The sequence below is a fragment of the Nicotiana sylvestris genome, chromosome 12 (genome assembly GCF_000393655.2).
Source record: "Nicotiana sylvestris chromosome 12, ASM39365v2, whole genome shotgun sequence".
NCBI classification, from domain to species: Eukaryota; Viridiplantae; Streptophyta; class Magnoliopsida; order Solanales; family Solanaceae; genus Nicotiana; species Nicotiana sylvestris.
Window position 1 is genome coordinate 80573265 of NC_091068.1, and position 18634 is coordinate 80591898.

Here is an 18634-nt window from a genome sequence, read left to right on the forward strand (position 1 = left end):
GAGATCTACACTGATCACTGGAGTTTGCAACATCTGTTCAAGCAGAAGGATCTTAATTTGCGTCAGAGGAGGTGGTTATATCTGCTTAAGGATTATGATATCACCATTTTGTACCACTCTAGGAAGGCCAATATGGTGGCCTATGCTTTGAGTCACCGGGCAGAGAGTTTGGGGAGCTTAGCTTATCTACCAGCAGGAGAGAGGCCCATGGCATTAGATGTTCAGGCCTTAGCCATCCAGTTTGTAAAATTGGATATTTCTAAGCCGAGTCGAGTATTGGCTTGCGTGGTCTCTCGGTCTTTTCTTAATGATCATATCAGGATGATGACCCTCATATAGTTGTCCTTAAGTACACGGTCCAGCACAGTGATGCTAAGGAGGTCATTATTGGGGATGATGGTGCATTGAGGATGCAGAACAGGCTATGTGTGCCTAATGTAGATGGGTTGCATGAGTTGATTCTTCAGGAGGCTCATAGCTCACGGTACTCCATTCATCTAGGTGCTGCGAAGATGTATCAGGACCTGAGACAGCATTATTGGTGGAGGAGGATGAAGAAGGACATAGTAGAGTATGTGGCTATATGTCTAAAGTGCCAGCAAGTGAAGTATGAGCATCAATGACTGGGTGGATTGCTTCAAAAGTTAGAGATCCTGGAGTGGAAATGGGAGTGGATCACTATGAATTTTGTTGTTAGGCTCCCACGGACTCAGCGGAAGTTTGATGTAGTTTGGGTGATTGTGGATAGGCTGACCAAGTCAGCCATTTCCTTCCTGTGATGACTACCTATTCTTCCGAGCAGCTGGCTCGCATTTATACCCGCGAGATTGTCAGACTTCATGGTGTGTCGGTATCTATCATATCTAATCAGGGTATGCAGTTTACATCACGATTCTGGGGAGCCGTACAACATGAGTTGGGTACTCGGGTGGAGTTAAGCTCACCATTTCACCCTCAGGCGGACGGACAGTCGGAGTGCACTATTCAGATTTTTGAGAATATGCTTCGTGCGTGTGTGATGGAGTTTGGAGGTTCTTGGGACCAGTTCTTGCCACTTGCGGAGTTTGTCTACAACAATAGTTATCAGTCCAGCATTCAGATGGCACCGTATGAGGCTCTATACGGTAGGCGGTGTCGATCCCCAGTGAGTTGGTTCGAGTCGGGCGAGGTCAGATGATTGGGTACGAACTTCGTTCAGGATGCCTTGGATAAGGTTAGTGTGATTCAGGATAGCATCCGCACAAACCAGTCCAGACAGAAGAGTTATGCAGACCGAAAGGTTCACGATATTGCATTCATGGTTGGAGAGAGGTTCTTACTTCGGGTTTCGCCTATGAACGGCGTCATGAGGTTCGGAAAGAGGGGCAAGCTGAGCCCAAGGTTTATTGGTCCCTTTGAGGTGTTGTGGCAAGTTAAGGAGGTTGCTTATGAGCTTGCCTTACCTCTCAGCTCAACAGGAGTTCATCTGGTATTTCATGTTTCGATGCTCCGGAGGTATCACGGCGATCTGTCTCACGTATTGGATTTCAGCTCAGTCCAGTTGGACAAGGATCTACCCTATGTTGAGGAGCCAGTAGCTATTTTGGATAGGCAGGTCCGAAAGCTTAGGTCAAAGAACATTGCATCAGTAAAGGTTCAGTGGCGGGGTCATCCGGTCGAGGAGGTGACTTGGGACACCGAGCAAGATATGCGTAGCTGTTATCCTCATCTTTTCACCACTTCAGGTATGTCTCTATTCTTGTTCGAGGACGAATGATTGTTTTAAGAGCGGAGGATGTAACGACCCAGCCGGTCATTTTGAGAGTTAGATCCCCGATCCCCTATTAACTGCTTCCCCTGTATTTTTTCTGCTATTGTGACTTGCCGGGAAGTTTCATTTTGGGTTTTTGAAGTGTTTTGGGACACTTAGTCCCTAAATGGGAGCTTAAACCTTATGATTTAGACCGTAGTCAGAACTATGTAAAGACGACTCCGAAATAAAGTTCCTCTGTTCCGTTAGCTCCGTTAGGTAATTTTTGGCTTAGGGGCATGTCCAGATTGGGTTTTGGAGGTCCGTAGCTCATTTAGGCTTGAAATAGCGAAAGTCAAAATTTTGGACAAGTGGACCGGTAGTGGAATTTTTGATACCGGGGTCATATTCCCATTCCGAAAGATGGAGTAGGTCTGTAGTGTTGATTATGACTTGTGTGCAAAATTTGGGGTCAATCAGACATGGTTTGGTAGGTTTCGGTATCGATTGTAAAAAATCAAAGTTTCAAGTTCATTAAGTTTGGATTAGAGGGTGATTTGTGTTTTTAGCATTGTTTGATGTGATTTGAGGGCTCGACTAAGTTTGTATGGTGTTTTAAGATTGGTTGGAATGTTTGGTTGAGGTCCCAGAGGCCTCGGGTGAGTTTCGGGTGCTTAACGGATTGGTTTGAGACTAAGGAAAATGGCTGAAGTTGTTGTATCTGGTGTAACCGCACCTGCGCACTCTGGGCCGCAGGTGCAGAGCCGCAGAAGCGGCTATGGAACCGCAGATGCAGATATGGGCCTTGTCCAGCTGGGTCGTAGGTGCGATGAGGGGTCCGCAGAAGCGACTGGGGACCGCAGGAGCGGGCTCGCAAGTGCGTCCCAGTGCTCGCAGATGCGGTCTCAGCCCATTTAAGTTGTTTTCGCACATGCGATGGTCCTCCCGCAGGTGCGGTCTAACTGGCAGAAAAAGGGCTAAATTGAATATTTGATTCATTTCTCCATTTTTGGTCTTGGGAGCTCTAAAATTAGTGATTCTTTAAGGGATTTTCAGAGAGAGATTTGGGGTAACGATTCCTTACTCGTTTTTAGTTATATTTCATTAATCTAATTTTATTTTCTCCATTTAATTTTGGATTTGGATTGAAAAGTTAGAAAAATGGGGGAAAAGTTCCCCAACCGAATTTTTGAGTTTTGAGTGGGATTTAAACATTGGATTTGGATAATTTTGGTACAAATGAACTTGTGAGTGAATGGGTGTTCATATTTGGTATCTTTTACTCGATTTTGAGACGTGGGCCCAGGGAGGCTTTTTTGGGCGAATTTTTAATTTCTTGTTTTGGCTTTGATTTCGGGAGCTAGATTAGATCCTTGTAGTTGTATTCATGTTGTGTAATTGATTTTGGCTAGATTTGGGCCATTCAGAGTCGGATTTTTGTGGAAATAGCGTTGTTTCAGATTGATTTGAGCTTGGTTCGAGGTAAGAGGCTTACCTAACCTTGTGTGAGAGAACTCCCCTTAAGATTTGGTACTGTTTGATATGTGAGCGTCGTGTACGTTAAGTTTGGCACTTACTGAGTACCGTTGTGGTGTACTCACGCCCTTTCCTGCACATATTTTTCGTGTGCAAATCCAGGTTCATCTTACCAGCTTCATCACTAGTTTCAGTTGCTTCTGCATATTGGAGACTTCAAGGTACATCTGCCCGCAGATCCTCGGAGTTCCCCTCTATCCCCTTATGTTCATTTTCCTTCTTTCGGTAGAGATGATGCATAGAACAGTTACGACGTCCTAGTAGCTTGTGACTTACGGTATTCCAGATTTTGGGAATTATTCGGTACATTTCAGAGGCGAAAATTTTATATGCCGAGTGGCATTCAGTTGCTTACTAGATGTTTGTTACTGTTAGTAGTTAATGTTCATGCTTTTATTTCGTTTCCGCAAGTGTTAGGCTTACCTAGTCGTAGAGACTAGGTGCCGTCACGACAACTCACTGAGGGAGAAATTGGATCGTGACAAATTCATTATTTCGGAATAATGAAAAGTCTCATGTTTTAAACAACCGATTTGGTGTGGTGGGATTGTTTCTTATTTTTCTTTTTATTTGTGCCCTAACTTATTACTCCATAATTCTATTTTATCCTTTACCTCTTTTTTTTTTTAATTTTAACTCCAAATCTCCCACCTATAACCTACTTTGTCTTCGTCCCTTTTTTCCAGATCTTCTGCCGCTTCCAACTCCAATCTAAAATTGTTAATTTTGTTAGAATTTGTATGAATTTAATTGCTTAATCTATTTATAAGACATGTTTGGTGATAAATTAGTAGAAGGGATTTTCTTAAATTATATTTATGCGTACTTCTTGATAAATTTAATATTTGAATAATTGAGGGTATTTTAGTAAACTTATCTATTATAGTACAGTATGATACAGTCAAACCAAACAATAAAATGTTATTTAACAACAACAAACAATACAATCTATCCAAACTAGTATTTTAAAAGGCGATGGCGTGAGACAGGGCTTTTACTTAATACGGGGCGAAGCAAAAGTCTCGAGACATGGTGCGTAAGCCCCATGGATCTTTAATTTTTAAAATTTATGAATTAATAATATAGCATTATAAGACAAAAAAAATATAAAAGACACATTAAAAGTTCAAGAAAACTAAAAAGAATTAAACAAACTCATATAAATAAAATATCTTGCATGTTTTACAAGTATAAATAATGCACTACTATTAAAGTTACTATGTAAATATAAATTAACTACAACGTCTTAACTTTCAAAAAATTAAAAATCATAATTTCTTAACAATTATTATCAAACTGCATATTTTTCCCCTTAAAAGTAAATACTCAATAAATTTTATGCTGTAGTTTAAAATATTACTCCTTCATGAGTAAATATAAATTATTTTTAAAAGTAAAATAATAAATGTATAATAATTTTAGGAGACATAGAACTAAGACATGAATATCTATCAAGTAAAGATATAAATTTCCGTTATCTACCGTCGGAAGCCATATTCACCCTCTCGATGTTCTCAATTATAAATATGCAATACTATGGTTCGTTATTTGAGTTATTCACAATTTTCTTATTTCTATAGATAAAAATAACTCTACTCATTCATTTGGTAAAGAATTTTGCGAGCCAATAGTGCTAATTAGTGAATTCAACACATGATTAACGTAGAAACTGTTGGGCGAGTCCCGAGCGTTGAGCGTTAGGCATGTTTAGGGCATACAGTCGGGCGCTTTGGGGCGTAAGCCTCATAGAACTAAGCCCCACACATAAGCCTCAAGGTGTTTTGATAGTGCTTTGCCCAGGGCGAGCCCCGAGACGAGTCCCAGAAAAGCCTTTTAAAACACTGATTCAAATGTTGTATTTATAAAATGATACAATACAATACATTATAAAACGATGGGTAGAATGGTATCGTTACTTAATTTAGTTGCGTTTGTTCGTGTCATTGTATGTTTAATTCCCATATATTCCCTAATGCAATTGATGTTAGTAAAACGTGCGTTGCTTTTGGAAATATTGAACTCTACATTTAATTGATATATCTCCTAAGTTCTACTAATTTAGTTATGGTCTTAACAGATTCTTTTATTACTGAAATTAATGCAAAAATATAATTACATTTAATTCTACAATCCTCATGCAATATGAAAGTAATTTCATGTTTTAACCCCTCTTCTACATGTAGTTACTGGATTACCCTCGACAGTCAAGAACTTTCAGGTGTTGTTTTATCATTAAAAGATGGAAGAACAGTTTTTCCAAAGTTACAGAATAACAAATAAACTAATATAAAGAATGTGCAATACATGCAAAATGCAGTATGTGCAGTATATAAAATCTTTAATTACCCCCAAAAAAAGTGTGAAACATATGCATCCAGAAATTATTGCTCAAGCTGCCTAAATCCACCTTAGATCCGGATTGAACATTTACGGTCACTGAACTTCTACATCTGCTAAAGTCTCAAAATTGAAGGCTTTGGTTCGTAAATAATTTAAGGCAGCTTGTTTGAATGGCATTATGGACTATTAACAGTCTTATCAAGAACAAAAGCAGCAACAGAAAACATAGTATGAACACAAATATAAGTCAGAAGAAACCATCGCTTCTACAGAACCAATTCACAGAAATGGAACACCGCAGAAAAGGTAGCAAAATATTATCATAAAAACTATTCCAAAACCTTGAACTGCACCAAACTTACACGACTATCATCGTTAAAAACATGTTGAAAATTACGAGTCTGAGCAAACAAAACCAAAGACTAAATCAAAGCCAGTACAAGTACTCAAGGCAATTTCAATGTGGCATTCATAATTATGCCCTCAGCGCAATCTCCTGGCCTCCCTCTCAGACTCCAACAGTGTGAGAACATCACCCTCTCTGACTGGTCCCTTGACATTTCTCATGATAAACCTGTTTTGGTCGTCAAGAAACTTGACTCTCACCTGTGTCACCTGTCCTCTGGATCCGGTACGACCCATGACTTTCACCACAATCGCATGCTTGGTTGCAGATTCCATTCTGCAAATGCAGAATATATTTGTAAGAAACCATAGTTAAATAATGGAAAACACCTTGGAGGAGTTCAAATAAAACATTAGTAGAAAGAAGCAAAGCACTCTAAAACCTTGCAATCTAATAACTTAAGAACCATCAATAAGCAAAACAAACAACACTCAACATGTTGACATACTAAAGCATTTTATCAGAGGCAGATCAATACTTCAAAGTTCTTATCCTTGTACACCTCCTTCTGATCAGTTTGCTCTGAACAATTCTTGTATCAAGAATCCATCTATTCCACAATGTAATAGTTTTAAATAATATGGTGGGAAGAATTCCAGGTGAAAGTGATATATGAAAAGTAAAAGAACCTACACCCAATCGTCTATACTGTTCCAGGAACCTCATGGGTGCACTTAAAGGCAAGACTTTACCTTTTCTCAGACGAATAAATTCCTGTTTTTAATGACAGAAAATAAGCATTGGAGGTAACCGGACACAAACACAAAGTAAGGTACGAGCTTCCATTATTGCAGGTCTCACATATCCTTTCCAACTAAAATAACTAAAATGACAAAACTAGGCTGAGGAGGGTGTCCACTTCACAAATTTTCAACCTAGGTTAATGGTTCTTTTCTCTGTAGGCTAGTTCCTTATATAAGTCCTCCTTATCAGTCTGCTATGAACAATTTTTGTATGCATAGAATGAAACTTCTTTCCATAAGGCAATAATTTTTATAATTCCCGCAAGTATACAAAAAGTTTTAAAAAAAAACCATACCCAATCGTCAATATTGTTCCTGGAACCTCATGGGTGCACCCAAAACGCAAGACTTCACCTTTTCTTTCACACAAACAAGTTCTTGTTTTCAAATCAAACCTTCGACCCTAATGAGACTAACCTTAACCAATGAGATAATTAAAATAAAAAGAACAATGAGTTTGTCATTTTGATACACATGTTCCCTTCTTCTTCGATTGATGCAATCTTGTTTTTCAAATACCCAATTTATCAGCATGCAACATTAGTCAGAAAAATCCAATAACAATACACATCTATTATTAGATCAATCACACAAATCCAAATTGAGCTAAAAGATTGAGTCCTATTATAGAATTTGACCAAAAGAAAAATAGCTGATCGAAAAAAATTTAAAAACAGATTACTGAAACAACATGATTTGTTTTTTGGGGAAAAGGAAAATAGCTTACCTTGGAAGAGCGGAAGAACGAGTTGAAAGCTACGACGGCCAACAAAAGCTCACACAGCGCTAATGGATTTTGAAGTAAAACCCTAAAGAGTATATTTATATACTGAAGCTTTCTGAAATTACTTTTGTATCCCTTGTCACCGCTGTAGATTTAAGGACGCGTCAGAGAAAAAAAAGACAACAAAATAGACAGAAAAAATATATACAGGAGTATAATATTAAGAGTGTTTACCGAGGCTGGACATGGAAAAAAAAATGCCCGTCTGGTTAGTGAAGCGGGCTGATTAATGGGCTGGGATCACGGGCTGATAGTGGGCTGCGATATACTGAATTTTGGTGGGCCCGTTCGGGTTTGGGCTTATTAGATCGAATCAGGTCGGGGTAATTTTTTTTTAGTGTATACGTTGGAAGTTTTACCTCCTATAGCAAACCTTTACACCTTATTTATTATAAATAAATACCTTTTTATAAAATTATATTCTATAGTTACCTTTTAGGTTTTATAGCAAATTATCTATTTATGGTCACTTCCTATTGTTAAGCCCTTAAATACGCTCTGAAATATTTTTCTCTCTCATACTTTCTATTTTCTCTCTCCCAATAATATCGGTATTGTATACAATTTTGTTAAACTCACGTTCTCTCTCCACTATCTCTCTCCCAACCCAGTATTTTCCCCACGAATACAACCTCCATTATCAACTGATTCATCTCCATTCTCTCTCTCAATTTTCAAAATTGTTTGCCCAAAAAAGTTGTGGTAAGTGTTAAACTTGTTAGTTTTTCACTGGCACATGTATTATTCTGTATATCTGTACTTTTTTTTGTAGAAACAATCACCATTGTTAACCTTTTACAGAAAACTCAGATTTTCTTCTCCAATGACTGATTAAACTCCTTACAAGAGGGTTATCCGAGGTATACCGACAAAAGCAATCAATTTCAAAGGGCTATCTTTCGATTTGCAAATCACTCAAGCGGAACATGTATTTGCAGGTTCAACAACAAATACAGTTGCGAAAAAGAGAACAAAAATACGCAATGACACGTCGAAACAAGCCCAATTTGAGAAATTCAAAAAAATCAACACTTTCACTATTTGTTTTTAGATGTGTTTAGATGTATTTTGATGTATTTAGATGACTTTCACTGTTGTACTTATGATTGTGTTATGTATTTCAAATACATGTATTCATCTGTATTTTGCTGATAAATAGTTATTGTAGTGACTTTTACTGTTTGTTTTTAGATGTATTAAGATATATTTACAAGGCTTTCACTGTTGTACTTATGAATATGTGATGTATTCCAAATACATGTATTCATCTAAAATGAGTACATATTTTGAAATCTACAAAACGATAGCAATAGAAAAAGGAGGGATTGAAAATCTAGAGATTGCTCTGTTTTGTGGTCTTTTTCGGCTGGAAAATCTTTTCTTTAACGTGAAATACAGATTGTGCGTGTTATAATTGAGTTAGTTGAGTTATATTAGTAGTCAATCGCGTTAATTGATTCATTTACTGTTTTAAACAGTTGAAAAGACCATTTTTTACGTAGTTTACGTTACTGTATTCACAATTACAACTCGCGAATACAGTCGAATACAATCAAATACCACTGTTGCTTAGCTGGACTCCCCTATTTCACGCCGAGTTTTGCTATTGTATTCATGAATACAGTAGCTTAAATACATCGAATACACTCTATAACAATTGAAAACATAGCTATAGGAAGTAATTTAATAAATGATATCTATAGTTAGCTAATAACCACTAAACAATAGTGGTTTGTGAAAATTTCTCGAGGGGGGCTATTTATAGTTATTAAAAGGCTAAGAATGTAATTTATCAACTATTAGGGGGTGGAGGGGCTATTTTAGTAAGGAGGTAGGCCGAAATGGTTAAAAGTAAAAAAAAAATGGCCATTGCCCAACGGTCATTTTTTATTTTGACGTCAGAATTTTTAAAAAATAATAAAAAATTACAACATAAATCGGGCTGAAAGGGTTAGCAGGCTAGCCGGGTTCCGGTGCACCGGTAGCCAAAAAAGGCCCGACCTCATCCGGCACAACCTCTACCCTAGCCAACCCGTTCCACCCCTTACCGAATCGGGTTGAACCAGGTCGAACCGGATTGTTAGTGGCGGCCCAACCCGATTAACACCTTTAGAGTATATGTATAAAGAGAGCAATTCTATGGTACTCGTCTCTCACAAATATTGATATTGAATAGTGATATCCACCTAAACTTAGATACATAGAAACAAATCACCTTGTTTTTATGTTTGCTAGAATTTGAACGACATTAATAGCTAAAATTGTTATTTTTAATTGGGATTTTCCTTTTCTTTGATTGGTCTATAATTAAGGCCCTTCCCTTAAGAGACATTATCCTGGAAACAGCCTCTCTGCCCCTCGGGGTAGGGGTAAGGTCTGCGTACATACTACTCTCATCAGACCTCACTTGTGGGATTATACTGGGATGTTGTTGTTGTTGTTGTCCCTTAAGAGACATTATGTAGTGGCTCAAAATGAGTGAAAACTTTAGTGCTACTAACAAGTATATATATGAGATTTTGATGATAAAATTTGCTTTTTTCAAATAGCTATTGGGGCATAATATACTTTAAATAATGAATTATGGGATATTGTGACTCATTAGGAATGCATTTTAGGGGAATTTTTCATTTGCTTTTCTTTCAATTTTTATATATGTTAGAGACTCCTTTATAGTTTATACGGAAAAGGGCCAAAACTGTCTCTAGACTATTGGAGTTTGTACGATAATATCCTCCGTCCATCTATTTTGCAAAAATTACCCTTACCGTTATCTTTTTGGCTCAAGATTGCCCTTACGACTAACCGTTCTGTTAGGTTAAAAAAACTTAATTAATTTCCATGTGTCATCGTCTCATTGACCTAACTTAAAACTCACATAAATTAAAATAACAGAAAAAGGTCAAAACTGCCCCTAGACTATTAGAGTTGGTACAATAATACCCCGTCTCAAAAAAATCTCTCCCCACCCTCCACCCCTCTCTAGCGTGTGTGCATTCATATATTTTTCTTTTTCTTCTTCTCGTCCTTTTTTGACCTTGCACTCTATTGGAATAATCACTACAAATACCATTAAAGTTTTTTTTCAAACAACCAAAATTTTTAGTTACCAATACTTTATGTCATACAATTTTCACCCGAATATATGAACACTAATAGAGTGTCAATGGTAATGGTCATTGAGCATTTGCAATATTTTTCGTTGTATATTTCATGATAACTCCGCATCCAATTTTGATTATACCAGAGTTTTACTTGGTCTCTGCTCGGACCTCGACCTTTTTCTTCTACACTAGCTCACCATAGTCTGAACATCCTATCATGTCCATAAATTAAGCTATTGTACAAGGATACTCTTTAGGTTATATCAACACCGCCAATTTTAAAAAAGAGATTGGTTAAATCAAGAGGAATATTTTCAGATCCTATGCCTGAGAATATGAGAGAATACGACTTATTGGAGAATGTGACTGTAATAAACACTTGATTGAGCTTATTGTATGAAGCAGTGAAGTGTAGCAAGAAAAATGGATAATGAATGGTATTTCTGTGATGGAAAAAAAATAGGAGAATTGATGTGTACATTTAATAGAGAAAAAAATAGGAAGAGTAAGGTGATTAACTATAAAATTGAGTTTTGTTTGCTTAGGAAAAAAAAGGGTGTACGAGAGTTCTAGATGTTGGAATATTTTTGAAAAGAAAGAGGAGAAAGAAATGGAAGAGGGAGAGGAAGAATGATAGACTAGGAAATAGTATTTTTGTTTATGGGTCTTAGAATGTGGGTGTGTTTATTTTAATTTAGGCGAGTTTTAAGTTAGGCCAATGGGATGATGACACGTGAAAATTAATTAAGTTTTTTTTAACCTAACAGAGTTGTTAGTCGTAAGGGCAGTCTTGAGCCAAAAAGATAACGGTAAGGGTAATTTTTGCAAAATAGGTGGACGAAAGGTATTATTGTACCAACTCTAATAGTCTAGCGTCAGTTTTGACCCTTTTCCGTAGTTTATACTGATCAAAGGGTTAGTTTTCCTCAACAGTAAAAAAACTAAGAATATTATCAGTAGATATTACTAACCTCTTGGTAATTCCTATAACTCCCATTCTAATTTTATTTTGATCATAAGTACTGTCATGGGTGGCTTTCCATTCATGCCCCATGACCCCTTGGGTGCGCCCCGTGGCGTCCTAGCAAGCCTCCCAACCCTAGCACCATGGACGGCCCCGTGGTTTTGGCTGCGCCAAATGACAAGCGCGCATGTGCTTCTGTCACCTCACCGATATCCCTCGCCAGCGCCCAGCCGCAGGCAGATACCAGCAGTCGCGCGCGCAGACAGCGTCGCGCGTGCAGATCGTGGTGTCAAAGACAATGTTTGCTGACAACGGACCTGTTTTTGCCTTGTAGAAAACTAAGTCCTTTTCATTGTAAATATAGAGTAGTTTTATTTAATGTACTTCCATTATGTTTTTCTAGCTTAGTCAAGTCTAGTCTTGTAACTTCAGTTTATTTTTTTAAGCACTATTAGGGGGATCAAACAATCAAACTTTCTAGCAAGTAAACAACTTTTTGTACTGGTGTCTCTCTCCCTCGATACCGTATTGCTTTTCGGTAATAGTTTTCATTAATGCAATCAAGCTTCTTTCATTCTCAATTCTCATTTTTGTTCTCTCAATTGCTTTTGACATTGGTTTTCCTGACAACCTCGTCTAGCGTACGAAGGGGGCCTCAGTTGGCGGACAGTAACTGCATTGACATCAGTTGCTTAGCCTTACATCACCCTTCCAAGGAATCTCAGGAAGGTGCCGCGTAACAGTACTCATTTATCTTAGAGAAACTTCATTGCTTTCCATGCACTTTGCATAGCGGAATGAAACTTCCTGGAGTCCATATAGATTTTTGAATTAAAGGATAATCAATATGCAGATGAACACAATTGAGTAAGAGAAAAAAAAAATTGACAGACTTTATTTGATCTTTTATTCTAAATAATCTTCAAATGAATGGACTAAAGAATAATTACATCTTGCTGTACAGGCCTGTACAGGGGGGAAAATGATTCAAGAGGGAAAAGAAAGAAACAAACAAAACTGCAATTTCTCGATTAGTAAGGAATAGAGAAATGCTGAAGGAGAAATCCTAGCAGAAAATTCCCTACTGTGAGAATAATTGTATTTCTCTGAAACTACAAATCACTCAAAACTTGCATCTCTTTTTACTGATGGAGTATCTTATTCAGAGAATACCACTACTTCAAAACTAGGTCTTTTGCCTTCATTTGCTTCTCTAGAAAAGATGGTAGGAGTATAACGACGAGCAGATTTTGAGGGAGTTGAAAATGCAGTTCTTGGAGACAAATTCACCTCCTCCATAACGCGAAATTGGAGCTCGGATGGATAGTCCCTCATGCATCCAATACGAGGTCCAACTCCCGTTGTCCATCTACAAGAAAATTGATGAGCCAATTGATATGACTTTTTACCTATATGTGAATTTATTCTCTTGATTATCTTTTCTTCGGGGACAGGTTCTTTGTTCTCGTCTTCATTTTCATGATCAAATAAATTCTTCTTTGAAACTGAACATTCCGTATCTGATAAATATTCATCTGGTGTTTCATATCCATCTGCTGGAGTTTCCACAGGCTGCAGCATGCTGTCTTTTTGTTCTTGGCCAGTCTCCTTAAACAACTCGAGAATGCCCTCCCTTTCTGGTATTTCAACAGCAATTTTGGGTCGTGATATTCGGGACTTCCTTGAGTCATCCTTGTTAGTAGAATCAATCTTCTTTGTGTCTGAGCTTTTGAGGTTGCTCTCTTCATTGGATTGGCTGAAATCTGGGGCTGATAAGTTATTACGTATGTTGACACCGCATTCCTTCCTGATAAAGGGAGCTTCCTCCTCATAATTGGTGAATTTCTGCAGCATCAGGATTGAAGTTTAACAATTATCCAAATCTCATTTTGCCACCGAGCGTCAAAGCAGTAACAAAGGCGGATTCAAAGTTAAATGTTAGTGAGTGTAGAGTATCATTGATCCACTACTCCTTTGTGACAGTGCGTATGAATTTAGCACATATATATACATTTGCATAAAATTAATAACTCCTTTTCGAATAAAAGTTTTTGTGTTAAAAAGATTACTTTGTTAGCTAATGCTTAGATATACTTCAAGAGTGGAGATGTGTTATATCCTACCTGAACAACTGAGACATCAACATTATGTTGCTTAAGAAATAACATGAATGCTTCAAAATTCTCCTCTGTGGGGAGGTAATGTCCACTCTGAGGCCAGACCGCCTATTTCATGCAAAAAATTTAGATTCATCAAAATCAGGTTTTAGAGAAAGAAATGTTACCTTGCAAAATCATGGCAGTTTTCTTACCTTTATAACACCATCCTCCGCCACTAATCTCCCCGCAGACAATGTGGCGCCACCAGCCAAGAAACTGGAATGCTGAAATGTGCCTTTTTGCTTCATCCCAACATACAAAATCTTGGACACGCTAAGCACAAAGATCCACTTTGCATCTGGAGGGCCTCCCCTTGTGTCTAGCAGCCTTCTGCTCTGCTTGTATATGAATTTTCCATCCACAATGACAACTTCATATGCCTCCCTCTCTATCTGTGATAATTCATAGCTGGTGAGTTACAAACAACATATGCTCTTGAGCATCTTGTCCTACTTCATATGGCCTAGAGTAGTGTAATCTATATAGAGGTGGAAGAATTTATTCTCAAATTACCAACAAAAATAGTTAACAATTGAATTTCTTACAGTAGAATGCACAATTACTTCTATAAACAAGTTATATAAAATAGGAGCTAAGACAGCAGTTCAAATGATTTTGAGTATCTGCTGCCATTTGACACAATCACTAATCTTTATATTATTATATATAAGAAAAAAAAATCACAAAACCGCTTCACCCTGATGCATAATGGAAGCAAGCATGCAAAATACAGATGTTCACCAATTTTACTACATGTTAAACCTTAATCTAAGCACTTACCTACGATATCTGATAACATTGGAGAAATTTGATGCTCTAGAAAAAAAGAGAAAACTCACCGGACCAAGATACTTGATGCATTCTTGTTGAAGTTTTGATCTAGGACACCTCTCAAGATTCACTTCTTTACCTTCACCGATGTCCAGCCTGCAATGCAACATTCAAGGGGGAAATTCCACATTTTAATACATCAAAATTGAAGTTTCTTTGTTTGTTTAAATTTCTTGCTAATCTAAGAAACCTAACCAATAGAAGAAGGGTTGTTTACTGTCAGCTTGGAGCCACTTGGTGTAATAAAATCGAAGATTATGACCATAGCGATGTCTAGGATCAATCTGTTCATCACGATTGATTAAGAAGACAAACAAAAATGAACTTTGACATTGTTAAACTTCGTTCTTGAGAAGGGAACTTACAGCTTCAAGCCAATGTTGCAAAGCAAGCTTACGCGCTTTTCCATCTTTGGACAGACCTTTACCCACCTGCCAACACACGCAAAGTCCTAAAATCATAACTTAATCAAAGAAAAAGAAAAGAACCTGACAGGATGTTAGCAAACTATAAGGTTAATCCATACCTTAGCAGCTCTAGTTAATGCTCTTGACCAACGAGAAACAGCAGTTTGAGGTTTCTCAGTGTCAAAGAATGATATAGAACTGTGCTTGAGTTCAACAGAATCTAATAGCTTCCACCTATAAAATACAACAAAACTTTCAACGTGCGTAAGGCATGACAATATCATGACAAAAATACACAACAAAAGTTCCATAACTATAACTATGAACTATTATACCATCTCTGCTCAACTAGAACAGCACAATCAGCTAGCTGTCTTCGGGTACGAAAACTTTTATATGTCTTCTGCAACTTTACAGCAGCTTGATCTCTACGTTTTCCGCACTCTGCTGGTAGCATCCTAGTATCTTTCTCAGACATGTTATGCAATTTTGGAGAAACTTCTTCTTTGTTCCATAAAATGTCTGATCTAATAATCTTCTTATCTTCCTTATCGGATACAAGAGTCTTTAGTGCAATCTTGGTCTCAAATTCCCTCCTTTTATAGGTAAGAGTTCCCTCAAGGATCATATTTCCAGAACCAAAAGATTTCAAGATTGACTTTCTAGTAATTTGGTCATTGAAATTCCTGGGCTGTAATGCAGTCCTCATATCATCACTTCCTAAACTTAATGTTCTTACCAAATAAGATTCAACCCGAGTTTCCAAATCCTCAAAATTGGCAAATGGACAGGAAAATGTTATTCCCATCTCCCCTGCAAAAAAGTCACTAGGATGTTATATGCCTATTTAATTTTATCTCAGGCCAACATTTACAAACACAAAATAAAAATAAGAAGTACTAAAAGTTCTCCACATTTTCTATTGGCATAAAAATCTCTCATAAGGCTAAAAGACTCGTAGAAATCATAGGACCAAATTTAAACATACGTGACTAAAACATATTTCCAACTAATTGATATTGTCTACCGGGGCGGATGCAGTGTTGTATCTACGGGTACAATTGAACCATAACTTTCGACGCGGAGTAAAAATTTATATGTAAAAATTCAATAAAATTACAAAAAAGTAGATTTGAACCCATAACTTTAAAAATATAATGGGTTCAATACTAAAAACCTTAAAATTGAACACATAGGATTTAAATCCTGGATCCGCCTCTGATTGTCTACCTAGATCTTTTTCTTCTATAGTGCCCTATTTTTTTTGCATGGATTCCAAAGATTTGAGATATGTAGATTTTTCAAGAAAACTGCTTTTAATGTGATTTTAGGTTTATTTTGTCCCGTTTTAATACCTTCACTCATTATTGTTCATACCTACAGCTGGTGCATGTGGAGGTCGATGCATGAAATTAACAAACCATCTCAAAAAATCTTGTCTCATTTTATCCTTAATGGGTGCTACTTAATGAAAGAAAAAAAATATAAAAATCTAAATCAGGTGGCATTACAGTTTACATGTGATGTGAGGGTTCACATTTTTAATGGCCCCATTGATGAATGCCATCTTACCCCCAAAACCTACTTTATCTGATGGAACAATTACAAAATATGATATACTAGGTCAACCTTCATATTTTAGTTAAAAAATAAAAAGAAAACACAATACTCAAATTACATTAAAACACATAACTATAAGCTAGATGGTTCTGTTCTGCCTTTGGCCTACAACATATTTTTTTGCATGGAATTCCATCATAACTGTATGAATGCCTCAGGAACAGGATCAAAGTATAAACATTTTATTGTGATAAACAAAGTAATTTTATGGGACTAATTGTACAATCCGATCCATCTCCTGAAAACAATATGCTCATATTAAACTTGAAAGCTACAGCAGCAATATAACAAAAAATAAGCAAAAATGAAGAGCAACATGGAAAATGGAGAGGTTTAAGTCACAAGAATTCTGAATAGAATACATGAATATAAGGTTGAAGCTGACATATTATTAATAAAGTAAACGACACAATATTAATGCATAATCCAAAAACAACATGAAACAATGTTAAAAGATCTGATAGTGTTTCCGCATATCACACTAAAAAAAGAAAGACAATAATTTGGTAACTAACTTTTTACCTTATCCGATATCTACGAGAATGACAATTTATCAAATTTGAAAAGGTTGAATCTTTGGAATGCAGAAGGAAAGAAAAGAAGAAAGAAAACGAAAAAGAAAAGAGAGGAAACCAGAAAGAGAAAGAAAATGTTGTGTTGGTGGACAGAAACCGACTTGAGAGATGCCGCAAAGTGTGGGATTTTTAAGGGAAAGGAAAGAATTTGGGTTTCCTTCTATTCAGAGTGCTAACCAATTAAGCTAAGCAAACCTGCATGAAAAAAATTTACTTACACTTTATTTAACCAAACAAATGAAAACAAAAATTATGGTTAAGTATTCGTTTGTATTTTTACTTTAATTCCAAACTATTAATGTTAAACTGTTTAATTTTGACGTAAATATCACATTGGGCGGATAAGTATCTATTTAATTTAATTTGTATTTGTGACCATTCGTTTTTTTTATGTGTACACTCTCCTTTAGGCTCACTGATTTGTATTGATATAAAATGGGAGTATGTGGCGATGTACGTTAGCTGTCATACATTTTATACCCTACAAATGTCAATATAAATTTCAAGGAATATTATTCTACACATGTAAATGTTAGAGTTTTGAATTGTTGAGTTTTTGTTTAAGATGAAATAGTCTTAAAATGAGAGTGAATGGGAAATGGGATTTGGATTTGGATTTGATCAAATGATCGATCGATTGATTAATTATTTGGACCAAATTTATTTGTTAATAATGAATATTAACGTGATATAATCCATGTTTGTAACGGATGTTTTCCAATCCGTGTATTGTGTTGCACCAAGAAAGCAACAAGATGCCTAGTGCACCTCCCACCATGGCCAAGTGCTCCTCCCACCAAGCAAGTGTTCATTCCACCATGTAAGTGCTTCCTCTATGATATCCTAATGCTTGTTCCACCATGGAGGGGGCGGATTTCTCTCACATGACTGCTATAAATAGAGCAGAAGTTGTAGAGAAAGAAGAACACACCGGTAAAAAACACTCGAAACACTCAGTATACAATTGATATACACTCTGTATATAATTGATATACACTCTGTATACACTGTGTATACACTGGAAAAACGAATTGCAATCTGATATCCTTTTCAGTAAGAATTCAACATCGGCTATACATTGCATTCCTTCCTCTCAGAATTTCCATTCGACTTTTGAGTTCTCCTCCCTTGTTCTGCATTGTTTTAAAACTACAAACAAAGCAACTGTAAGTGTGATTTGCTGTCGAACTTTGCGTTCGCTGAAATACTGGGGTTTGAAGTACCGCTACACCAGTGTGTAATTCGTTCTATCCTGGGAGGAAATAATCCATAACCTTGGGTACTAGGAGGGGATTAAATTCCTTAAGGAAACACTGTGAATTCAGTGGGCTCGAATTAATTTTTGTTTCAGTTATATCATTTATATTTACGTATGTTACTGCTGTAGGTAGCTGATAAAGAGGATAATATATATCTAAGAGTGGAAAAGTTAAAAC

The 18634-nt window shown here is 36.8% G+C and overlaps 1 protein-coding gene and 1 non-coding gene across 2 annotated transcripts; both read right to left on the minus strand.

Annotated features, from left to right (window-relative positions):
* Nucleotides 1-5907: 5907 nt before the first annotated feature.
* LOC104217861 (uncharacterized) lies at nt 5908-7671 on the minus strand. Its single transcript, XR_011404240.1, has 2 exons — nt 7482-7671; nt 5908-6287 (listed from the first exon to the last, which is right to left on the minus strand). It is a non-coding gene; the product is annotated as an uncharacterized protein (transcript).
* A 4803-nt stretch (nt 7672-12474) lies between these two features.
* LOC104217862 (IQ domain-containing protein IQM6-like) lies at nt 12475-17308 on the minus strand. The gene is made up of 9 exons (XM_009768190.2): nt 17146-17308; nt 15339-15816; nt 15123-15237; nt 14962-15027; nt 14792-14880; nt 14605-14692; nt 13918-14157; nt 13730-13831; nt 12475-13451 (listed from the first exon to the last, which is right to left on the minus strand). The coding sequence occupies exons 2-9, from the start codon at nt 15809-15811 to the stop codon at nt 12765-12767; spliced, it is 1860 nt and encodes a 619-aa protein (XP_009766492.1). The 5' UTR covers nt 15812-15816; nt 17146-17308; the 3' UTR covers nt 12475-12764.
* Between the last annotated feature and the right edge of the window lie 1326 nt (nt 17309-18634).

What these genes read in the sequence shown, in the direction of transcription:
- LOC104217862 (XM_009768190.2), bottom strand. Translation starts at nt 15,811, where the DNA reads ATGGGAATAACATTTTCCTGTCCATTTGCCAATTTTGAGGATTTGGAA. An exon ending in GTTCTAGTTGAGCAGAGATG is followed by an intron (nt 15,238 to 15,338) that starts GTATAATAGTTC and finishes TGTATTTTATAG; the next exon opens with GTGGAAGCTATTAGATTCTG. An exon ending in CGGAGGATGGTGTTATAAAG is followed by an intron (nt 13,832 to 13,917) that starts GTAAGAAAACTG and finishes TGCATGAAATAG; the next exon opens with GCGGTCTGGCCTCAGAGTGG.